This window comes from Pararge aegeria, chromosome 6 (assembly GCF_905163445.1).
Source record: "Pararge aegeria chromosome 6, ilParAegt1.1, whole genome shotgun sequence".
NCBI lineage: Eukaryota > Metazoa > Arthropoda > Insecta > Lepidoptera > Nymphalidae > Pararge > Pararge aegeria.
Genome location: NC_053185.1, coordinates 19,833,947 through 19,857,984, shown reverse-complemented (window position 1 = coordinate 19,857,984; position 24,038 = coordinate 19,833,947). Strand labels below are relative to the sequence as shown.

At 38.0% G+C, this 24,038-nt stretch overlaps 1 protein-coding gene across 2 annotated transcripts; it reads left to right on the top strand.

The window, feature by feature from the left end:
• Positions 1-1,195: 1,195 nt before the first annotated feature.
• Positions 1,196-23,605, top strand: LOC120624606. 2 transcript variants are annotated; one of them, XM_039891249.1, is made up of 5 exons: positions 15,824-15,871; positions 16,256-16,363; positions 18,851-18,947; positions 22,467-22,640; positions 22,719-23,605. In XM_039891249.1, exons 2-5 carry the CDS (start codon positions 16,343-16,345, stop codon positions 23,603-23,605), a joined length of 1,179 nt encoding a protein of 392 aa, XP_039747183.1. In that variant the 5' UTR covers positions 15,824-15,871; positions 16,256-16,342. The 2 variants fall into 2 exon arrangements, with proteins under 2 accessions (XP_039747184.1, XP_039747183.1); XM_039891250.1 differs by lacking the exons at positions 15,824-15,871; positions 16,256-16,363 and adding an exon at positions 1,196-1,272.
• The last annotated feature ends 433 nt before the right edge of the window (positions 23,606-24,038 follow it).

Here is a 24,038-nt window from a genome sequence, read left to right as displayed (position 1 = left end):
TTAAAGATAGGTAGGACCCAGAAATTTTGTTGAACGTACGATTATGTTTGGTTATGCTAATATAAGTGGCGTTCAAATTTTCATTTGAGGTATAAATGAAAATGTAATAAGAGGCTGCTTTTTCTTAATTACAGCCAGACACTAAAATCGTATTTAATTGAGTTATCGCGCAAGATTATTTTCTCTTTTTATACAATTAAGAATAGTATGAAAATTTAGTAGGCAGCAGACGTTTTAGATTAATTTTTACATTATATAAAACAAAGTGGCTCCCGATGTTTTTACGTTTAGCACTTTTTAATTTCCAGAAAGATTTTAATGCAGTTTTCAGCAATATAGAGTAATTCAGGAGGACGGTTTATCTGTAGTAAACATGAATATTGTAGTATAAGAAAGTCAAGATATTAAAAAGATTTGTCGCGTGTTGTCGTATTTAACAAACATATTTTTGTGCGCTTGCATTGTTAAAGCTGGATAATCCTTATGAGATGGATTAAATGAATGTACTACCCAATTTTATTATTATTCCCTTCAAAATGCCCCACATCACCCCCGTTTCCAAACCATTTAAGACCACTTCCTGTAAAACCATATGTCTCTAGTTATTGTAATAATAATATATGAAACATAGTGTCGAAAGTTTTGTTTGTTTGTTTTTTTCTACGTACGTTGATGAAATTTGGCACATATAAAGTTTGCATCCTGAAGATACCAAATAAAAGCAACAGGATAAAATTTAAGGGGATTTATAAATAATGTATTTGTGACCTACGCACGGCATTACTTTTAATTTTGGGAATTTTTGCATTAAGCTTGCATCCTTGAGACGAGTTGAAATTTTGAGGATTTGTTAAAAACTAAAATAAATGCGGACGAACTCGCGGGCAACGGCTAGCAATGAATTGTTCTAGCCGTCCTGAGTTCGGAGCGCCGCGCGTGGTGGTCCTGGCGGTTGGGAGTGCGGCGAAGGAGGTCAGTGTGCGCGGGAAGTGGGTCAGGGCGGATGCACCGGCGCGCGCGGGCCGCCAGCGCTCGGGCGCGCTCGGGCGGTCTCGGCGGCGCAGGCGCGGCGCGCATCGATCCTCGCCCACGCGCGCCCCGCCGACGGAGCCGCGAGTCGCGACGCGAACCCGGGCTGTGCCCCTCGAGGATGGCGGCGTGACGCGGCCACGGCCTCCGGCGGTCATGCCGCGATGGCCAGAGAGGTAACCGCGCGACCGGCGCCGCCGCCGAGCTCTTGCGTAACCGGCGACCGACACGCCCGCAGACATGGTTATTATCCGCGATCACCCCACGCTTCTCACCCGTCGCCAGCCCCGCATCCCACCATCAGAACCCTGTCCCGGTGTGTCAGTGAAGGTGTGATGGCGCAGAAGACGGGCGGCACAAGTTGCCGCAGCAGCGTGCCGTCTCGCTCGCGCGCGCCGCTCTCGTATGCGCGCGTCCCTCTCGCTCTCTCTGCCGTAGACCGTTGCACATGCATCCATCATTATTCAAAATCTGTGCCAGATTACATACCATCCTTATGAGAATCGAGCCTTTTCGTGTTTAGAACTATTGATTAGTTTGTGCACTCAGGACTGCATATAGTATGTGTATATATAATGATTATCATTCTGCTTAACAGCGGTTCGGCTAGTGAAGTTAAATATAAAATGCAGCAGCAAATATAAACTTAAAAACTTGTTCCATTATCTTAAGCTACATCATTATATTAACCATTAAATGTAAATAAAGAACGCAAAAAAAATCTTTTAAAATAAGTAGATATGAAGAGTTTAGTGTAGTTTCTTTGGCACATGCGTGAGACATCGGACCCGTAGCCTCGTAGCGTTTCGCGTAGCTCCATAGTTTGCGGTGTTCGCCTGTAACTCGATGTTATAGCGCTATTTTATCACCCACGTATGCTGAAAGTGATACTTTATTTCAGCTAGTGTTAAGACATTTGTGTTTTGAAATGAAATTAACTTTTTTCTGTAAACATTCTAGTTTTAAACTGCATCTCACTTATTAATAGTGAATACAAGTAATATTTTTATAATACTTATGACGAAAACGAACTACCGCAGCCCCTCTGGTGGCCTACAACCTTAAAATATCTAAGACTAGTTCAGAAGTGATACCTGTGCAATGGAAAAACCGCATCATAATCGGCCCAGCAGTTTCAGGAGAATGGTAACATAGTGACAATTTTAAACCAACAACGTAGGACCCTAGTGATACAAACCTGTGCTTTGAAGTAATACGTACGTATACATAAAACCGCATTAAAATCAGTTCAGAAGTTTTAAAGGGCAAGAGAATTTTCTAAATCAGTCCAGGCATCTTTGAATAGTCGGGGAGCATTCATAAAATTGAGAACTTACTCTTTTCTTGAAGTCGTTTAAAAAATTTAACTTAACAAACAAACAGAGAAACACACACATATACATACACGCATGTTATGAAATGCATGTAAGAATGTTTTATACACTCGTTTAGAATTTACAACTTTGCAAAATTAAACGAAAAAATGGGAGACCAACCAGCGTATTCCTTCTATCTTGAAATAAGCTTTTCTCTCTATTTTCAAATAAGTTATACATTCATACATGTAAAAAGTAAAAAGTAAAAAAAAACGTAACTAGAAAACAAAAGTACGAAAGTACTTATACATGAAAACGTAAGATTCTTTATAAATAAATTAATTGAATTTTTTCTATATTGAATAACCAATATACCTGTTTATATATACAATATTCAAAAGGATCATCCACTGCCTCAATCACTTATTTCGTTTACGACTACACAGATAAAAATCTTAAATTGGCTTAGGGGACTTACTACCATCGCTTAAAGCAGTATTATTTTAATATAGATAATTTAATTCGCTCTTGGTTCACAATTGTTATAGTTAATTATTATTTTAAGGCATCTAGGTATTTATGTAAAACTGTGTAATTTAGGGCCGATTTCCCGACTAGTTTCGAAGTTCGGAACCATTCGTGGCTCTTAGTCATGATACTAAATTCTATTATTATTCATCATCAACCCATTACCGGCCCACTACAGGGCACGGATCACCTTCCATAATGAAAATGGGTTAAGGCCGTAGTCCGCCAAGCTGGCTCAGTGCGGATTAGTGGACACCACACACCTTCGAGAAAATTATGGGTAACTCTCAGGCTTGTAGGTTTCCTCGCGATGTTTTCATTCACCGTTAAAGCAAGTGATATTTTAATAACTTAAAACGCACATACCTTAAAAGACTGGGCTATCACTTTTAAGCGATTGTATAAAGACACCTTTTCTGATTACCCGTTATATTGCCACATAATTCAAAAAAGTACGTTGGCGTCTCAACTATTTTTATGTAGTTGCATTATAAAAAATTACGTTTTCATTCGGGGAAGTGTACTTCTTGGTTTTCAGATGACTGATAATGGTCTCTTATTAGAAAAAAGTTACTTTAATATTTACAGATTATACCTTACCATTAAAATATTAATAAACAAAAATAACCCGAAGTAACCAATGTAACACATTAAAAAGTAAATAATTTTATAAAAAAAATGTAAATACAAATTTTCGGAACCGACAGGATATGAACCTGTGACTCTCTGGCAATCGCGGCTTGAGCGCTTTAACCAACTTGGCTACGGCTCTTTTTTTTAAAGTCTTACGCATTGGGAGGTACGAACTCACCATTGGAATCATTTAACTTAAAGGAACGAAACATTTTTGCAGGGCACTCTATAATTGATACCGAAGCCACAACTATATTTTTTTTTTACTTTCCTCTGTCTGTCTGTTTTTCAGTCTGTCTATCTGTCTGTCTGTATCTTGGCTGTACATCACCCTAAAAATACTTCATACTACGAGGTAGGGCATAGGATATATTTCATTCCGGAATTAGCACAGTTAATTTGAGAGGGAGAGGGGTTGAAAGTTTTTGACGATTCCAAACCTTTACTTCGTCATAAGGAAATCAATTATTTTTGAACTCCATAGGTAAGCTTTTTTCTACCCGAATATCGTATACACCTGATGAATATGATTGGAGTTAGAGGGCCTAGCCGTATTTTCTAAATTTTAATCCATATTAATGATAATGGAGTTATAAGGTGCCATGAAGCTGGTCTGATGCAGGAGTCTATTATTCAATTTTGATGCCTAGCCATAGCTCCACCACAAACTTACATCTTAACGATACTGAATACATGAAGTGTTGCCACATTTATGAAGACTTTACTGCTTAGCCTTTAAAAATGATAAACATTTTTCATCTTGGTTTACCTTTAGCATCAATCAACTAAAAATGCAATTTCGATTCTTTCTTTAACTTAGTATTCCTACTTTGTTAGTGAAAGTTGGGCATCCATCCATTACTGACTTTGGTCAACGTTGCCCAGCGCTATCAACTGATTAAACCACACATTATTAGCAGTTATTTGCTATTTGTTTGCAATCTGTTTTAACCCCGAGACGGTCCTTTGCGATTGGCATAGCTTACGTGATTAAAGGCTTCAAATAATGGGTGGCTCCAAGAGCAAGGACTATATAAATAGTGCACACGTCAATATTTATTTTAAATATGTTTAAAGAAGTTGCATTTCTATCTTTAAAATGTGTAATATCATATGTTTGTATATTTGGCACTTCCAGTACGGTTGAAACAATCTTTACGTATTTGAGAGGATTTATAAAGTAAGGTTGTAGACTATGTAAGCTTCGACCCATAATTCAAGCGGGCGAAGCCCGAGGGCAAAGATAGCATATTCTCACGAGTGAGGTTTGGAATAGAAAGAGTGGATAGCTATTCGTATTCCAAACCATAGCTTGACAGTTTTACATCAGCGGCCGACCTGGCCGCATATGGTATTCTGTCGACCTTAATCTGACAGCACGATACCTAGCCGTGGAACAATTCCCTAAGTCACTAGCCCCGGGCTGTGTCCACTCTAATAAACAGAGTGACACGCTGGCAAACTTCATTAGTTCATTTGATTGCAAAAACATTTTACATCGGGAAATTACCGACCGATGCCCTTTATCATTTAATATTCTATTCTATTAATTAATTTATTTTATTTATTTATTTATACTCTTTATTTGAACACCACTCAGAAAAACGAGAGAAAAAAGAACAAACACATCAAAATGAAGCAGGATACAAAAGGCGGCCTTATCGCTAAGTAGCGATCTCTGCCAGGCAACCTTTGGATTAGGAAAACTAAAAAGAAAAACGAATAGGTGGGGTACACTATTTAGTACCTGCATACATACGAATGTCTACATACTCATACACAAATACTATTGATAAATATAAAAAACAAATATACTAATACATATTTTTACATACCATAAATACTTAAACATGAGTAACATACCATAAATCCTTAAATATGAGTGATTAATTGTAATTTGTTAAGTTTATCTTAATTGTAATGGAAGAGCGGAGTCTTCTGTTGTAGGGGTTTATTACCCCTATAACAGAATACTACTACTCTTAAAAGAAGACTACCGCGATATATTGATACCACTTTGTTTCTTACCGAAATTATTATTTTGTTTTTTATGAGAAGTATAGAAAATATGGCATATTTCAGCTTAATTCGATACCTAGAAGTGTTTGAAAAATTATTAACTTAAATTTTTAACGCGAAAGACAGACATAAGAATGAAGCAAGTAAATAAACGCTTCAACTGAGCCTGAGCCAAATAACCAAATTCAGTTTAATAATTTTAAAGTTCATTGTCATATTGCCTCTGAATTATTTATAATTGCCCGTTACATATTATGCACTCTACTTGGATGAAAGGATTATTTCGATGCATACATTTTGAGTTCATAATGGCGTAGTCATGAATAATAACTATCTGGTACAAAATATCACGTAAGAATTAAAGCATTACAAAACCTCGATCTGATCGTGATACTCCACCAACGCGGGGGATCATAATTAATTCCTTGGCTTAGCATTAATCTTCTTATAAAGTTTCCATAAACGATGTGAATATCGCTGTTCGGGGAAACGTTGATTAGGGAGATTTAATTTCAGAAACTTGTGATCTATTTTATTACACTAGTATTTCTGATGGATAATAGTAGAGATGTGCTAAAGCAACGAACAAATGAATTCTATTACCTAACCTCAATCTACTCTTAATTACGGCACGGATTTGATTTACATCACCATCTGGATATCTGGTTTGCTTCTATGACCTCCACTGACAATAAATAGGTCTTTTGTAGAGCGTTCCGAAATCCACGTTATTGGGCCGTTTGTTTAGAGCTACATGTTTGATGTGATCTAACCACCTCGTCGCCATTCTTATACCTTAGGACCCCAAAGAACGTTAGTTCCCTGACTACGAGCTCGTATGTGCCTCGCCTATTGCCACTTCAGCTTATATGTCGGTAACTCCAGTTCAGAAACAGATTTGATCTGATTCCTCATTTCTGATTTGATCACGTAGATACTCCTAACATAGCTCTTCATAGCCCGCCGAGTAACTGTAAGCTATCTTATGAGGCCCATAATTAACGACCACGTTTCATATGATCCGTCATCACTGGCAGGACGCACGCTGAATTTTATCACTTGCCTATTCCATATACTTAAAATAGCTAAACTAACCCTACATTAGCATCCATTGTGATAACCTGACCTTAAAAACACACTGTATTAAAAATCTGCAATAGTGAAAAGCTGTTTTTATTTACCTAAGGTATTTGATTGTGTAGTGTACAAATGTACTAGTCATTGTGATGCTGAAGGTACGTAAACCTCTCTGCCTATGCCTTCACGATAAATAGTAACTAAAAAGCAGTTGTTTTTACAATTTATATAAAGACAAGTAATGGGTGTCTAACAAGGGACAATTTTAGGTATTGCCTTGTTCCTAATTTATATGAATGATCCTCGTACGTTATTATATCCATGACATTGTATTATTTTTGTATCATTAATTTACAAAGTTGACAGGAAAATGTTGATGATGTACATTACTTTGGTTTACTGTAAGTAGCTTTTGTATCGGTAAATAACCTGAATTTCTGACTTGATTGTTCGTAGCAACACCTACGCATTTCTTTATTCGTATCTTTCCGAAAAATAATAGTAATTAACTTTCAGTTTAGGCAACACACTGAAAACTTTACGACGAATTATATTCATATTGGCTATAAATTAAAATATTTACAAACGCTTATAACTTAGCAACTTTCGTATATACGAGTAAAGTAACGCTGATCGGCTAGTGGCACTTAAGCTTCCCTATCGGGGTAGGTCCGAAGTTCTAAGATTCACGGCACGCACTTCCAGAGCCATGTGCGATTTAAGAAATTTAATGTCACTTGTTTTAACGGTGCAGGAAAATATCTTCAGGAAACCTGCATGCCTGAGAGTTTTCCATCAAATTCCCAGAGGCGCATGTACCAATCTGCACTAAGCCAGGGTTGTGAACCACGGCCTCAGCACTTCTCATTTTAAAAGGAGAACCCGTGGCCTATAGTTGGTCGATTACTTTACCGTGAAGATAATTATTCTTTACTTTTTATAATCTATGTTATTGTATGAATTTTCGTGGGCATTAAAAAACACTATTGAATATATCGCTAATGTTACTAAATTCATACTCGTTAGTATGTCTAAAGTTAAGTGTGGTCTAAGTTATACTTAGGTCCATTTAATGAAAACATACAAGTTCACACCGCAAGGGTTTCCGTATCAGATCTGTCAAAACAAATGCTGGCTTAGTATATCTATTAATAGATGATAATTCAATAATGAAGTGAATTCTCACTTGGGAGAGTGTAGGCTGTATTTTTTTTTGTTTACTCGGCGATGAGGGATTTTACCCACTAAAATCCCACGGTGGCCATCCATGTATCCATCGGGTTATGTATGATTTTTACCCATTGAAATACGGGCCACCGTGGGGGGCACATATGTGGGAGATATTCCATATGATATTTTTTTATTTCATCATCATCATCATCAAATCAACTGATTGACGTCCACTACTGGACATTTTCTTTAGTATTCATAGTCTTTTGTAGGGTGTTCCAAACTCCACGATTCTCAGCGCTATTAATTTTTTTCTTCAGTATATTGCAATTCACATTACCATTTACCACAGATACTTCCTTCATCTTTTGACGGCCGATTGGCGCAGGTGGCAGCGACTCTGCTTTCTAAGTCAAGCCTGTGGGTTTGATTTCCACAACTGTAAAATGTTTATGTGATATGGGTGTTTATTTGTATATTATAAGTATCTATGTATATTATTCCTAAAAATATCTTAGTACCAATAACACAAGCTACGCTTACTTTGGGGCTAGATGGCGATGTGTGTTGTCGCAGTATATTTATTTATTTATTATCTCTACACCACAATACTATAATTTCCCAAATACGGCTGGTACTGAGTTTTTTTTTAGCAAAAACCGATGCGTATTTATTAGCCCGGGAATGAAATCTAGGTCCTCGTTATTTCGAGTTGAACATGCTAGCTTATACGAACAAGCCATTTTGAGTTTTATAATTTTTTTTAAATTTTACTACTTGCTACCATAATCTCTGAGACCAAGTTTGCGGTTACGAGAGCGTTTCAAGCTGCCAGGCGTCAAGACGTCCTCAAGGAATTTCCGAGCCCAGCACAAGCGCACTCAGCCGCACACATAATATATGCATATCCCGCAATTACACGTGCTTGTTACAATTATCGCAGTCAGGGCGTAAGTTGTAACGTTTTATAGTATTACTAGCTGTTGCCCGCGACTTCGTTTGCGTTTGATTATGTTTTTTGATGTGGCATTAAATTTAGTTGTTGTTCTAAAAAAAACTAAAGTATTTAGTATCGCTAAGCCTTAAATGAGGGGCTGCTGTCCGCTGAGGAGTTCTGTTCTCTATCCACATCTCTATCTCCAACCACAGTTTGGGCAAAATTAAACACATGTTATAACCTCTATAGTACAAAAATAATTATTTAAAGTGGAAAAACACTTTCATTCCCTCTCCCAAAGGAACCGAGCTTAATGTCGGGATAAAAAGTATCCTATATTACTTCTAAGACTTCCAAGAATATGTGTACAAAGTTTCATGAGGATCCGTTAAGTAGTTTTTGCGTGAAAGCGTAACAAAAAACTTACATTGACATTTATAATATTAGTAGGGATAGGGATTTTACAACCAAGTATATTACCATATTGCGTACAAATAACGCACTGGTTCACTTTCAAATTCAAATATTCTTTATTCATGTAGGCCTATCACAGGCAGCTACACATGGAGCGTTCATACATTGCGAGGTGATGGCGAAACTATGTAGGGAAACTTAAAGCTAAAACTACGAGGATTCCAAAAGCGCCCCGGTCTAATAAGAGACCACAACTAACTTACGTAAACGTATTTTCTTTTGCTATCACCATGTCAAGTAATAATTAGCTACGATGTTAGAGCAATTCGCACAAAAGCTTTTTTACCGTTTAAGTAATCATTAGTATTATAGAAGGCTTTTTCCGTAAACTTTTATATAAGCGTTTTATATAAACTTTGAAGTAATTAAGAGGCATCTCTAAGATTTCATCCGATAATTTGTTATTTAAAACAATATCGAAGTTTATGAGATACACTATAGTGACACTAAAAGTGATCTCTTCCAGGCTACACAAACTAAAGAAACTTAGAACTATGAATCCGGAAATCATAATAATTTAGTTTAATATATAGGTAGTTACACGATAGTTATAATAAAATTGTATCGGTCGAAATCTGTATATTGAAGATATTTAGAAAAAAAAAATTTGAGCTCACTCTCTAATAGGTACTGAAGCTAAAACTGCAATTTTTTCTGTCTGTCTATATCGTATCTTGTCTATATCTTGCTGTAAATACTGTATAAATCAAAATGAAACTGCACGATTTGAGTACTGATACTGGGGTGATATTTGACTATTTTGCACCATTATTCCGTCAATTATAAACCGAATTAGAGCGGGCGAAGACGCGGGGCACAGCTAGTATAAAACAAAGTATAACTACCTGGCGGTACAATTTAATACATTGTAATAAATAAAAAAAAAAGTTACATAGATAACCACTCATTGCATTCGTTTTGAATCGCAATAAGTTAAAGAAGCATTTTTTCGAATATATTAGTATCGATCGGTTTTGACTGTCGTATGTTCAATGTTACCTCAAACAAAGTTGTTAGTTTTAATTTTATAATGAATTTTATATTGATAAAGTGCGAAGGGAGATATTTTATACAAACACTAAATTCATACCCAGTTAAAAATAATACCTAATTTCCAGTCATGTTTAGATGACACAGTTCAAGCTAAAATCAAGGCTGAGTTTACAAGAGTGTTCCAAGCTGCCAAGCGTCAAGACGTCCTTGAGGAATTTCCGAGTCCGCGACGACCGCTCTCTAGCCACACACTGTATAATATACGCTCTGTATGCATGCTCTTGCTCCAATTAATACGGGGAGCTTAAAACCGTCTTTCGTATCTCTTACAGACATTTTAAAATGCAGGACATTTCTTCTGGCAATTACATAAGGTTTTAATGTACTTTTAAATGTAAAATTGTGTTATCGTTGTCACGCTGGAAATTAATCAATCTAATCCAAAACGTAAAGCAGATGGCAGACTGAATTTAGTAATGACATCCCTCCCCTAATAAATAAAGATAAAGTTAGCACTATTAAATTAAATCTGTGATCTGAGAATTTTGTATAAGTTTGATAAAACTTCAGACGCAGAGTTGAATCGTTTATCTATTATTAAAGCATAACTCAATGCTGTCATAATCTTATGCCAATATATGAAGCTGAAGCGATCGTTTGTTTATTTACTTGAACGCGATGATCTCAGAAACTACTTGCCGATTTGAAAAATTCTGTCAGTGTTTGATAACTTTTTTATTGACGAAGGCTATGAGTGAAATATCATCTCGCTAAAACCAATCGGAGCATAGCACGAAGGACGATTCAAAATCGGCGTGTTTTTTCCTTCTGAAAGCTTAAACGGTTAGCTATGGATTTTTATCTCAATTATAACGTTTAATTGAGATAAAAATCCATACCTACAACAATAACAATTATCTTATTTACAATATTATAAATTAAAATTGGCCAAATCTACAAATAATTAGGAATCTTCTAACTAAAGTGAGTACCCTTTTAAGCACGTGTGTGAGTGTGTACCAACCCAGTGCTCCATAAAGGGATTCTCCCATTTATTGCTTAATATTTTCAAAATATTGAAATAGTCTGGTAACCTCGATGCATTAAATGAGTTAGGCTCGGTGATGTTAACGCGTGTTACAAGATTTTTGTTCAGATAAAAAGTGCTCAACTCAAAAAAACAAATACAAGTATATCTATAATCAATCTACTTCACGTCTGTAATAGCCAGCGTACACAAAGCGAAGCAATATGATTACCAATCAAGAATTGCAAGTCATGTTCACGTGGAATAGGCACTGAGGGTTTTGGATTATTATCTGTTCTAGATTTTCCGTGATAGTTTGTTCCTTCTCTGAACAAAGCCGCTGTGGTAAGCCAAAAATAAATCCGCCGAAACCTTTTATCCTTATTACTTCTGTCCACGTGAAGGTATTACATGCCTATTTTGAGGAAGCTGCCTGCAGATCCTCCGAAAATAATAATAACCAAAATAGGTTGCAATAGGGTATTTCCTATTTAGCTATCATTTGGAGATTTTACGTTTAAGTCTTACTTAATAATCTCAGTGGGAAAGTACTTTTGTGTAAGTATATTTTTATACTATTTGTATGTACTCGTACGTCAAAGTCAAAGTCAAAAATATTTATATTCAAGTAGGTAAGATGCGTACATTACTAGATAGTTTTACTAGATAAACAGATAATGCGTAAGAACTACTTGTACTTTTAAGATTTATTAATCTTTGGTCACAAGGCGTATATACACAGCTGTTTTATTTGCTAAACACATCAAGACTCTCGCAAAGCTGAATCTTGAACCGTGATTTTTTTATCTTACCATTTCCAGAGCAATTTTATTTAATTACAAACCACAATATCAGCGAAATTCCAACTCGTTCGATTGATTTTAACTCAAACTAAGTACTGCCATCTAAATAAAATGCGTACAGAAAATACATGCAGGAGTAAACCTCCGACACTTGGGATATTTCCATTTTAGCAAAAATATAACATAGTTTTTTAATTTGTCATGAAGAAAATTCTATGCGTTCGAACAAAATACTTAGGAAAAAACTAAAGTGCTTCAGCGTTTGAGAAATTCTAGTAGGTGTGGGGGGTTTGGTAGATCGTTTGTCCAAGCATTCATTGACTCAGCTGCATAAGTAAATTCGAATACTTACGTCTCTTCAAAAAGCGTGAATAATTTCAGTTTAAAGCCAGAGTTTCAGTTTTGGACATACATATACGATTAAACAATAAGGTGAACAAAAACTAGGTGAAGATTTCTATGGAGCTGACAACGAAGTCTCATACACTTAGCGCGCAATGGATAGAACTAAGCTAGGAATTAAATAAGAAGTAATTTCGCATTACCTACCTTACATCTATAGCTTCGTGCTTTTAAGCCTTTGATTGCCTGGAAGAAATCGCTATGTACCGATAAGGCTGCCAAATTGTACCCTCCTGGCTCCTGGTGAAACATCTAAAGGTTTAGGCCGTGAATGATAGAATATATGTACATGGTTGAGTTGTCACAATTTCAAATAAATTCTTAAATTTAAATTTTTTTCTTATATTTTATTTCGTTTTAAAAAATAGTCAATAGTCAATAGTAGAATTCGGAATTATTTACAAATGACCGTTGTCGAGCAGTGGACGTGCATCAATTGATTTGATGAAGATGATGATGAATCTAATATGCGAAGTGCGTTCAGAAAACGGCGCTTAGATGATGAAGACGAAGAAATACGCTCGTAAACGTAGGAATCGAGATAATCACTGTAACATCAGAGTAAAATGAGAGTTATCTTTATTGTTTTAAAATTCAAATTTGTTCCAATACAGCCAGCACTCTTTAAGCAACATTTGTAAAATAAAAATCTTTTGGTAGAGCAGAATTTCCGACTAAATAGACTTATGTTAAGTCTATTTAACATCATCATTACAATGATCCGTTTAAAAAAAAAGTAGATTGTAGACTCATCAATAGACCATTTCTACTATTGAAACATGTACACGCAATATAACTCTATTTAGAATCTATAAGAGAATTTGCTTTTTACCTTATCTTCTTATTTGAAAGACCAATTAACGTATATAAACCACAATTATATACACGTTTTCAGCTCATAATGATTACTTAATAGGTGCTCGGTAGTTCGTCATCTTTCATCAACACTTTAAAAGCCTTCGTCTCAACAACAGCTTGAAACAAATTTTGGCAATGAATTGTGACCTTTATAAATAAATAATAAATATACTACGACAATACACACACTGCCATCTAGCCCCAAAGTAAGCGTAACTTGTGTTATGGGACTAAGATAACTGATGAATATTTTAATGAATAATATACATAAATACTTAGAACATACATATAAACACCCAGACACTGAAAAACATTCATGCTCATCACACAAACATTATCCAGTTGTGGGAATCGAACCCACGGCCTTGGGCTCAGAAAGCAGGGTCGCTGCCCACTGCGCCTATCGGCCGTTAAAGGTTACCTTTATGTAATATGTTTAAAGAGCTTTTTAAACGCTATTACGGCAGGCCGTCGCATGATCAGAGCGTGGTCCACTCGTCATTTAATATTCTCACATTTCATATTGTCATATTACAAACGTATCACTTCCGGATGAGATCTTGTATACATTGTACAGCTATAGGATATGTACAAATCTTGTTTTCTTATTTTCCTAAGTCGGAAGAGTGCTAGCCTGCCTTTTTTGGTGTGGTGGCCTAGCCTAACTAGCCCCAGCCTAAGATTCCCAGATCGGACCAGAGAAAATTCAGAAATTCTAAATTCCCAAATTGCCCCTGACAATAATCAAACCTAAAGAGGTTATCAGGGAGGTTCGATTATGATGTATAAGACATGTACCTCAGAGAAGGTTTCAAATATATTTTAGTAAGATAAATAGAGCAATAAATAGTGCTGGGAATCGGCGATAGTTTTTTATAAATTTTGTTATTGACATTTTTGTGGTGACAAAGTAAGGGTGCGCCTAATCGCCCTAATCTTAGGATGGATATAGTAATATTCGTAATTATCCTACTCAATTATTATGTTAACGTTCTTTAACGACCACTATTTAATATCTTAATGTACCCACATTAATGAATTTTATGGCATTAGATCAAGTTATAGTATGCTCAAGTAAAACCTCCTACACTACCTAGCGAGGTACCCAGACTTACACTAGTTCGTTAAGGTAATTCATTTGAAGCTAAAGAATGCTTAGAACTCCGTCAGCGAGCGATGAAGAGAACTATTCTCCGAGTATCTTTACGTTATTGTAAGTTATTTTATGAATGCTAATGTGAGTTTGTTTGTTTCTTAAGCGCCCTAACTACTCATTCGATCGAAAAGAAATTAGATAGTAACAGAAGTTATCAGGAATCCAGAAATATAGGGTACCGAATAGATTGTCAGAGACCGTCGTAGCCTTTAGACGACCTGCGAGCTACGGCGTAGCATTTTAGTAATAGTTGCAACTATATATGTGTTTAATTTCTGCTTTAAGTTCTAGAAGTAATTAATATGAGTGGAACCCTAGCTAGTTTGGCTCAAAAACAAGCAAACTAGATTGCAAAAGCTAGTTATGTAATCATTAGGTTAAGCTTACGTAAATAATAATAAAATAACGTAAATAAGATTACATTTAGTAAAAAAACCGTTTGTAATAGTAGCTTTACGTAGAACATCTACGGCATGGCCATTCTTATGGGTGAAAGTTTTAATTTTCTTTTATTCTAAAGTTTACGTGGCAATCATTAAATGAGTAGAACCTGAGGCATAACTTGACCCAAAAACAAGCAAAGCAGGGCGCACAACGCATTAGGTATGTTATGACGATAGTAAATCGTTATTTTTGAACTACTTTAATTGTAAAATTCTAAAAAACTATTTTCTCATGACCCGTTCCGTAGACCATATACGAGCTATAGCGTAGCGTTTTTAAAGTTTGTAGTTTGTTTAACATTTCTGATTTAAGTTTACGTAGTAATCAAAATTTATAGAAACTGGGGCACCACTTAAAATAATTGAAATTATAATTCTTTTTTGAAAGTTAAAGGCCAAATATGTATTTTAAAGTCGGTCGCCCTTCACAGGTAGCCTGGCCAGCGCTGCTTCACAACTAGGCTATTAAAACTTGTATTAGGCTATTCTGTTAAGAAATTCTCAGTACCAGACTGTAGGTTGGAAATTTGTTCATGTCCACTCTCGTGCCTCGTTTTCACGCTAAAGCGTCGATTATGAACGTCTTATAAATGATAATAATCGCTAAAGCCCACTAACTCGCAATGGACCCAAACCTGAAGTGTAGGACTTTGCTCTAAAACTCTCCTATGAGGGAGGAGGCCTATGCCCAGCTGTGGGCATTAATTGGCTGAAGATGAGGAATTAGGTCACACCGACCACGTTGGCTACATGTGGGCCGGAGAGTGCATTATCGAGGTTGCTAATTCCGAAGATGTTTCGGTTACGGCATCGGGTAGGGCGCTGCAGTGCGGGCCTGACTCTCGGGGCCCGCGGGGCGCGCGGGGGCCGACCGGCGAGGCGCGGGGGCCGGGCGGGGCGGGGTAAGGCCGCGACCCGGTCACGAGTCACGAGTCGCGAGTCGACAGTGCGGCCGCGGCGCTCGCCGGCGCACCGCGCCGCCACTTTCGCAACACATACCTTTAATGTGATTCGACGAGAAATTTTACCAATATTTATCATAATAAATGAATTTAGTAATGATAAAAAAAGAGTGATTTTAGCAATTACCGTTTTGAAACTAGATAGATATGTTCCCAATTATACAGTTTAGGGTATACTTATAAAGGATTTTTACAAGTTATTCAGTATTTTTTATTGACGGAGGTTCTGTGGCTATAGCTTCGTTTCAGGTTGTACTCTGCGTTTTCTACTGTGCGAACTTTATTATACACTCATTTTAGTGTATGGTTTATTACTAGATTGGAATACCATTCCGATAACTGCGACGTTGGTTCACTCTTTGGTTACATATCATTCCTTCATTCTGCACCGAATAATTGAAAATTTCTCTTGAACATTTTGCAAATAGCAGAAAATATTAAAACATGAAACACTGTTGTAAACGGAAAGTGACTTTAAAGTGAACTTAATAAGTGAGAGTGAGTGCACCGTGACAATGATAGTCGATATACAAGAGGTAACTTTGGCATTGTAGCACTCATGCCCTACTCCACTCATCACTCATAACTGTAAATAGATTCCCTCTGTTGGTTTTATTTGCGGTATACCCATTATTTTTCTAATTACACGATAAAATAAATGTCTTAAACAACAAATTCAACAAGTACTTAATTTTGACTGACCGATATGGTCAGTCTAAATTTTATTATTATTCCATACTTTCGTCAAATCTAAACCGATTTCGATATTAAATCGACCGTTTCCCATTTATATTTAGATCTCAAAAAATAACTATAGAAATAAATCAATCTCGAATGTGAAAATATCTTTTTTTAATTTGAGAGGTCAGACTGGATTAGTTGAATGTATTTAAATCACTTGAAATCAATGTAATAGTTTGGTACTTAATAAATTTAATAACTGAGAATTAAGTAAAGCTTCGACTTCGGTATAGATTTTTTAGAACCTTTAAGATATTTTCTATCATTGTACTTAACGCGATCATTTGATTATTTATCATACGGGACATAGCATTTAACCCCGCTTTATAGAATAAACGTTACCCAGTTTTGTGTATGCGATGTTGTTTTGACATTTATTCCTCACCCCGCCTCAGGAAATCAGCTGATCACTTCGACAACGTCCTATTTTTCTCGGTATAAAATTTCTCTAGCCACCTACGCCTGTTGATTGCTATCTAGGTTTTAGGTTTACCAGCAGTGGGCAGTGAGCATCGGGCAGTGAGCTAGTCCAGTCTAGATTAAAGATCGGTTTGGCGATGTCAGTAGGTCAACGCACAGTGCGTGCGGTGAGGGGCGTGTCGGTGAGAAGGCGCGCGGGGGGTGCGGTCGGGTCGCGGAGGGGCAGGGAGGGGGGCGCAGGTCGCTCGGGCGTTGCACCGCTGCATCCAGTGCAGGCTCTACGGACGCCGGCTACGCTGTAGCCGCTACGGCGTAGCGCCTACACTGCATGAATTTATATGCGTTGTAGTATGATTTTGATGATAGTGTAAAGTCAGAGAACATATAATACAATATGTTTAACATATTACTCTCGTTTACAGTATTATATCGGTTTGAAAATTGAGTGAATGGTAATTATAGAGTCAGTTATTAATTCAACAAACTCATTACCTATTTATCAACGAGGGCTATAAGAAAACTGTTTTAACGCGTTAATTGTTGCGAGATGATGGTGATAGTTAGATACGTTTACTAAGTACTAAAATCACAAAATAGTGTGTTTGACATTGTATTTTAATTAAAAATCCAGTTACTTTGTTACAATTTCGATGAAATACATAGGTTCTAATTTTATTTTTATAAAAACGGTTATATTGGTTTAGCTTGTTATTTTTTCTCGTTGGCCACCAATTTTTTATCATATATAATTTATTATAATTTATCATCACATTTAACATGGATGATATGTTTTGATCATATATAATTAACGGTACAATTATTTAGCCAGTTTCAATTTCATTACATTATACTTTAACGCCTTTGCATCTAGAGATTCCTTGCTTTTTAAGAAACGCCTATGTTATTAATACCTGCTAAGTACTAAATTCCAAATTCCAATCTATTTTACTATCATAATTCCTGGAATTTATTGTTTATGGAGAGAGTGTGCGTGTGAGGGATATGTCGTAATGCTGCAGCTCTACCAGTGTGCACTCGATATTGGAATCCATAAACTAATATAAAAAACTTGAATATATTGTGTATACTGTTTATTTATTTGTTTGTTACATATGTGTAACTTAACCACCACCATTATTGATGAAATCTGGCCGATATATAGCTTGCATCCTCGAGAGAGACAGAGAATACTCTCATCCGGAAAAAAACGGTGTAGTATTTCCGGGGAGATAAAAACAATGAGTCGTTGTTATTATATTTAATATGAACAGCTTCACAAAAATCGCGAGTTGCAGGCTGCAGCTAGTTAATAAAGATGACAACAATAATTACCAAGACTAAAATTGTAGCGCCATTGAAGTATTCGCTATACATAATATAACTGGAGCCGTAGAAAATTTAAACGGCAAAGCAAAAATATCGGAAAAAGGCTTACTATTCTATAGACTTTACAAATAAAATGAAAAAATGAGTGAGTGTGTGATCAAAACTATAATATGTTAAATATCAGGATGTCTGAGTGAAGTGTGCTATCGATGGTGTATGTTTGGTTAGTTTATGATCGAGTCGAGTCGAGAATGCAGGTCTTTATTTGACGGCCGATTGGCGCAGTTTGCAGCGACCCTGCTTTCTAAGTGGCCGTGGGTTCGATTCCCACTACTGGAGAGTGTTTGTGTGATGAGCATGAATGTTTTACAGTGGCTGGGTGTTTATATGTATCTATATTTTAAGTATTTATGGATATTATTCATAAAAATATTCATCGGTCATCTCAGTACCCATAACACAAGCTACGCTTACTTTGGGGCTAGATGGCTATGTGTGTAATGTCGTAGTATATTTATTTATTTATTTATTTACAGGAGGTTAGAGGGAAGAGGCCTTTTAAGATATGGGACAGTTCTCGAAACGTGAGGAAGGGGCTGGTGGTGACTAGCTTCGAAGAGCTCATACACAGAGGTTAGTACACATTTCTAAGTAACCTACGCTTGCACTTGCGTGGCTTCGGCAGTGGTACTATGCTACTTACAAAGACGCCAAGCAATTTGTGGTTTCGGTACGATACCGCGTATAATATACCTGCCATAACTCTAGCAGAAAGAGAGAGAGAAATACTGCTGAATCTTGTATCCGGCCCAGAATCGTGGAGTTTGGAACGATACAAAAGACATATGTCCAGCAGTGGAAGTCAATCGGTTGATTTGATGATGATGATAACGTTTAACAGGTAAACCCGCACTGCATCGTATCTTACCACCGTTATTATTATAGTACAATAGTGCACCCGCTTAAACCATTGAAATATAAAAGGCTGTATTGTTGGTCGAGGAAATATCTCTTCAGCGGACAGCTGTCAAGTCAAAGTCAAAAATATCTTTATTCAAGTAGGCCCATAGGTGGCACTTTTGATGCGTACATAAGAATTACACGGTAGTGAGATGATGGCAATAACCACATTCGTAAACTTAAAATTAAAGCTACGAGGGTTCCAAACGCGTCCTGGTCTAAGAAGAAGCCCACAACAAACTTAGCCGGGTGTTTTTTATTTTTTTCTTATCACCATCTCACAATGTCATTTTAAATTATTAGAAGAGCAACCTGGTTAGAGCAATAATTTACACCCAAGCTTTTTTATCGATTACGTAGTCCTTTATACTATAATAGGACTTTTCTATAAGCTTACGTTTAATAAAAACTTTGAACTTTTTAAGAGACATCTCCAAGACATTATGAGAAAACTATTGGTGGAGATAAAAAAGTTGTACTACATGATTAAAGAACTAATTATTAGCTACAAAAAGTCCAGGAAGAAGTATATCTAACCATCATAGTTAAGTCACAATACTACGACAATACACACATCGCCATCTAGCCCCAAAGCGTAGCTTGTGTTATGGGTACTGAGACAGCTGATGAATATTTTTTTATGAATAAAATACACATAAATACTTATAATATACAGATAAACACCCAGACACTGAAAAACTTTCATGTTCATCACACACACATTTTCACATTTTCACAGTTGTGGGAATCGAACCCACGAACTTGGACTGAAAAAGCAGGGTCGCTGCCCACTGCGCCACTCGGCCGCCAGACAATAGCAGCTTTTGTGTTCTAAAATTTACTAGGTATCCGGTAGAAACAAAGTGGATTACATTTGTACCGCAGTATTAATTCTTCTTCAATTAATTGTCTTTTTTTATATTCCACTACAAGTTAGCCCTTAACTGCAATCTCACCTGGTGGTAAGTGTTGGTGCAGTCTAAGATTATTTTATATTGAGGGGACGCCTGCCATTGCCAGACGGGTGATCAGTCCTTCTGTAAGGACTATTCCACCCTACTGCAGTCTAAGATGGTAGCGGGCTTACCTGTTAGGGAGTATGGTAGTTATACCTCTAATTGGTTTCTAAGCATCATCGCACCGGAACATTAAAGCGCTTAGCGACACGTCATTGTCGGTAGGGTGGTAACTAGCCACGGCCAAAGCCTCCTACCAGACCAGACCAGAGAACATTCAGAAATTGCCATGCCGGGAATCGAAACCGGGACCTCTTACTTAAATTCATAGCGCTCACCGTTGCGCCAGGGATGTCTTCTAAAGTTTCATGATGAAGGATATTAACATAGCAGCAAAAACCTTTTAAATTCATTCTAATCGGACATTTAAGTAAAAAAAATGTGTGCGTGTACTAGTTATTGTACACACGTAAGAAGTGAAATCTCTTTATGACCTTATTTTTCGAAAAATGATCTACTGTATGCAACTTTAAAAATATCGGTTATATAAAGTTAAATTAGATAAAGTTTACCAAAAGGTTTTTATATTATCATGACATGAATATAAATAATACAATTATGTATTTCATTTTACATTATTATTACTACGATTATTACAGCATTTCATTAATTGTAATAGAATTATTACAATCATTGTTATCTTAAAATTAAATTAGTTAATTAATTAACAAAAACTATTATAACATATTTCAGAATTAATATTGCATGATAATTAATTGATACAATCTAAAACTGAGGTTAACCTTAAATAACTTGAAAAAAATAAATACCATAATCACACTCACGTGGTGTATTGCAAAAGATGGCGCGTAACGGAAAAATGTGACGCGTAACCGATAAATGTGACGGTAATTTTTTTTCCAACGCCGATAAAGAAGTCTCACTTCATAAAAATGAAGGACTACACCTAAATAAAACAGTTCTTTTTCGAGCTACACTTTCAAATAGAAGTACTTCATTTTAATAACTAAACACGATTTTTATATTGGAATAAACAACTTAAAAATATCTTTATACCTAAATACAATAATTTTTACATAATTCGAATTTTAGTAAATATCTTTACCTATTTGAGTCAAGAGTTCGATGCTCTTAATATAACGGTTACTATTCGTTACAGTTTATAAGTTAATAATTGTTTTTGGAACATGCGAGATTCATAAAGCGCTATCTCATCTAAATTACAAAAGCGAGTATTTTAGAAGTTTATAAGTTAATAATTGATTTCCAACTTGCAGTAGGTAACTGCAAGTTCGAAATCATAACCCACTTGCCATACGTGTGAAATTGGAAATTCAATTAAATAAGTTTAATTGAACCAAGTTACGCTTTCGTCGTTTCAATGATGACAGATTTACTAAGAGTTTGGAGTTACTTTCAAGTCATGAGGCGATATGGAAGCGCATCACAACTTAGACGATCTGGCAAGATTGCTGTTCTCTGCGTAACTGCTTGGACTGCAAAAATGTAACTTTTAGTAGCAGAATAGCTTGAGCTACTAAAAGTTACTCTTCGGAGAACTTTGGTTAGTTATCTACCGGCCGATTGGCGTAGTGGGACCCTGCTTTCTGAGTCCGAGGCTGTGGGTTCCATTCCCACAACTGGACAATGTATGTGTGATACAACAGAATGTTTTTCAATGTCTGGGCGTTTATAACTTTTATGTATTTTATATATATTATTATGTAGGTATTTATGTAGGTATATTGTTCATAACACAAGCTGCGCTTACTTTGGGACTAGATGGCGATGTGTGTATTGTCGTAGTATATTTAGTTATTTATTTATTTTGTTTTGTCCGGAGAGGTACACCCATGCTTATTGCTATCGTAAAGCAGTATTGCTGTCACTAAGGAGCAGTGTTGTGTTCATGTGTAAAGGGTGTGGTTTCCTCAAGTACTCCTCTAAGAACTTACGCCTCAATTTTTTGCACACTAGGCGACACTTTGCAGGACGTGGATCTGGCCTACCTTGCGAAGTTTTGATCTGCGTACCTTCAGGGGGTGATCTAGGCGGACTGTCGTTTATTTGTTTTTGTTTACAAAACTTGTGTATATTTAAAGTTTGTACAGATTAGAGGTTCAACTGGAACCACATAATAGAGAGGCTTAATAAAAAATAAAAATGCAAAATGAGGCCTATTTAAAATAAACTGTATATTTATGCGCACTTACAGGCAAGGAGAAGTTGTCGGTGGCGGCAGGCGAGCCCGTGCGGCTCGTTCTCGAGAGCGACGGCACACAGGTAGAGGACGGCGACTACTGGCGCACTTTGCCGCCCAATACCGTACTGCTGCTGCTGCGGCCGGGCGAGCGATGGTACCCCACCGGCGTCGACGTCATCAAGGCTGGTGAGTGCCCGTGATGGGGAGGACTTGATTTCAAAAGCGGATAGAATGTAAGATTCATTATTGGGTGTTTCGTTTCAGCTATATCGGCGATTCCAAAAATCGTGTGCGAGACGATACACGCGCTCGAATTACACGATGAAACGCCTTCATGGAAAATCATGGACAACAAGGGGCGAGTCACAGTGGTGCTGCACTGGGACCAGCGGCCGCAGGCGTCGCCGGCCGCGCGCTCGCCGTCGCGCGCCAAGCCCGACCGGCGGCCGTCGCTCGTGATCCAGACGTCGGTGGAGCGGCCGCCGCCGCCGCACATCACAGTGGTGAACCACGACGAGCCGCGTCGCGCGCGCGCCGCCTCGCTGGAGCAACACGTGCACACGGCCGACTGCCGCGCCGCGCCGCCGCCGCACGCGCGCACCGCCAGCGACGAGTGCGACTTCCACTGCTGCGCGCTGCACGAGGAGGGCCGCCGCATCGCCGTGCACAAGAGTGTGGCCACGTCGCCCATCCAGGACGCGCAGCCGCGCGCGTCGCCGCAGGGCCGGCCCAAGGGCCACGTGCGCTTCCTGGACGCCGAGTCGGCGCGGCGCGGCGAGCGCGACTCCTCCGAGAGCGAGACGGAGAACACGCTGGTGGAGGACGAGGCCGTTACCTCCGAGAAGTTCCTGTTGCTCATCGACCAGCTAAGCGTGGATCAGAAGCGACACCTCACCATCAAGGACATCGGCATTATTCTGGAGCGCCTCAGCTCCAAAATCCTGGACGTGGAGCGGCTGGACCGCGAGTCGGAGTCGGACGACTGTTACAACTGGACCATCAAGGCCACCATCCGCGGCGACGCGCTGCGAGAGCTGGGCGTCATCTACAACGGCAACTACTACGCCATCAGCGAGCACCCCGGCTACCGGGAGGAGAACGAGGAGGCCGGCGACGAGGGCGAGGAGGAGGAAGAGGAGGACCGGCTCTGATCGGGCCTGTGCGGCGCCGCCGAGCCCGCCGCCGCCGCGCTGCGCCTCGTGTGCCGCGTGGCCGCGCGCTAGCGGCGCCGCACCGCCCGCGTCATGTGTATTGATTATCGGACTTTGACAGCAGCACAAATGTTTAACATCGACTTTATTGTCTTTAATGATAAAATAGGTATGTAATAATAAATTATAGAGAATTAGTGACGAATGTGATGTACACGACGAACGACGACGTGACGTTTGATCGACGCTCAGAGCCAGTCGTGCAAGTGTTCAAGTTAGCAAACGTGACAGCGACGGCGCGTTAATCTGCTTTTGTACGGATTTCTCAACTCGCAGCGCTTGCTCGTGTGACGTTCGTTTATTTGAAAAAATACACCACGGGCACGGTAACAGTTTTATAGTAATTCCTGGTAACTATTGTTTGTTGAAATTA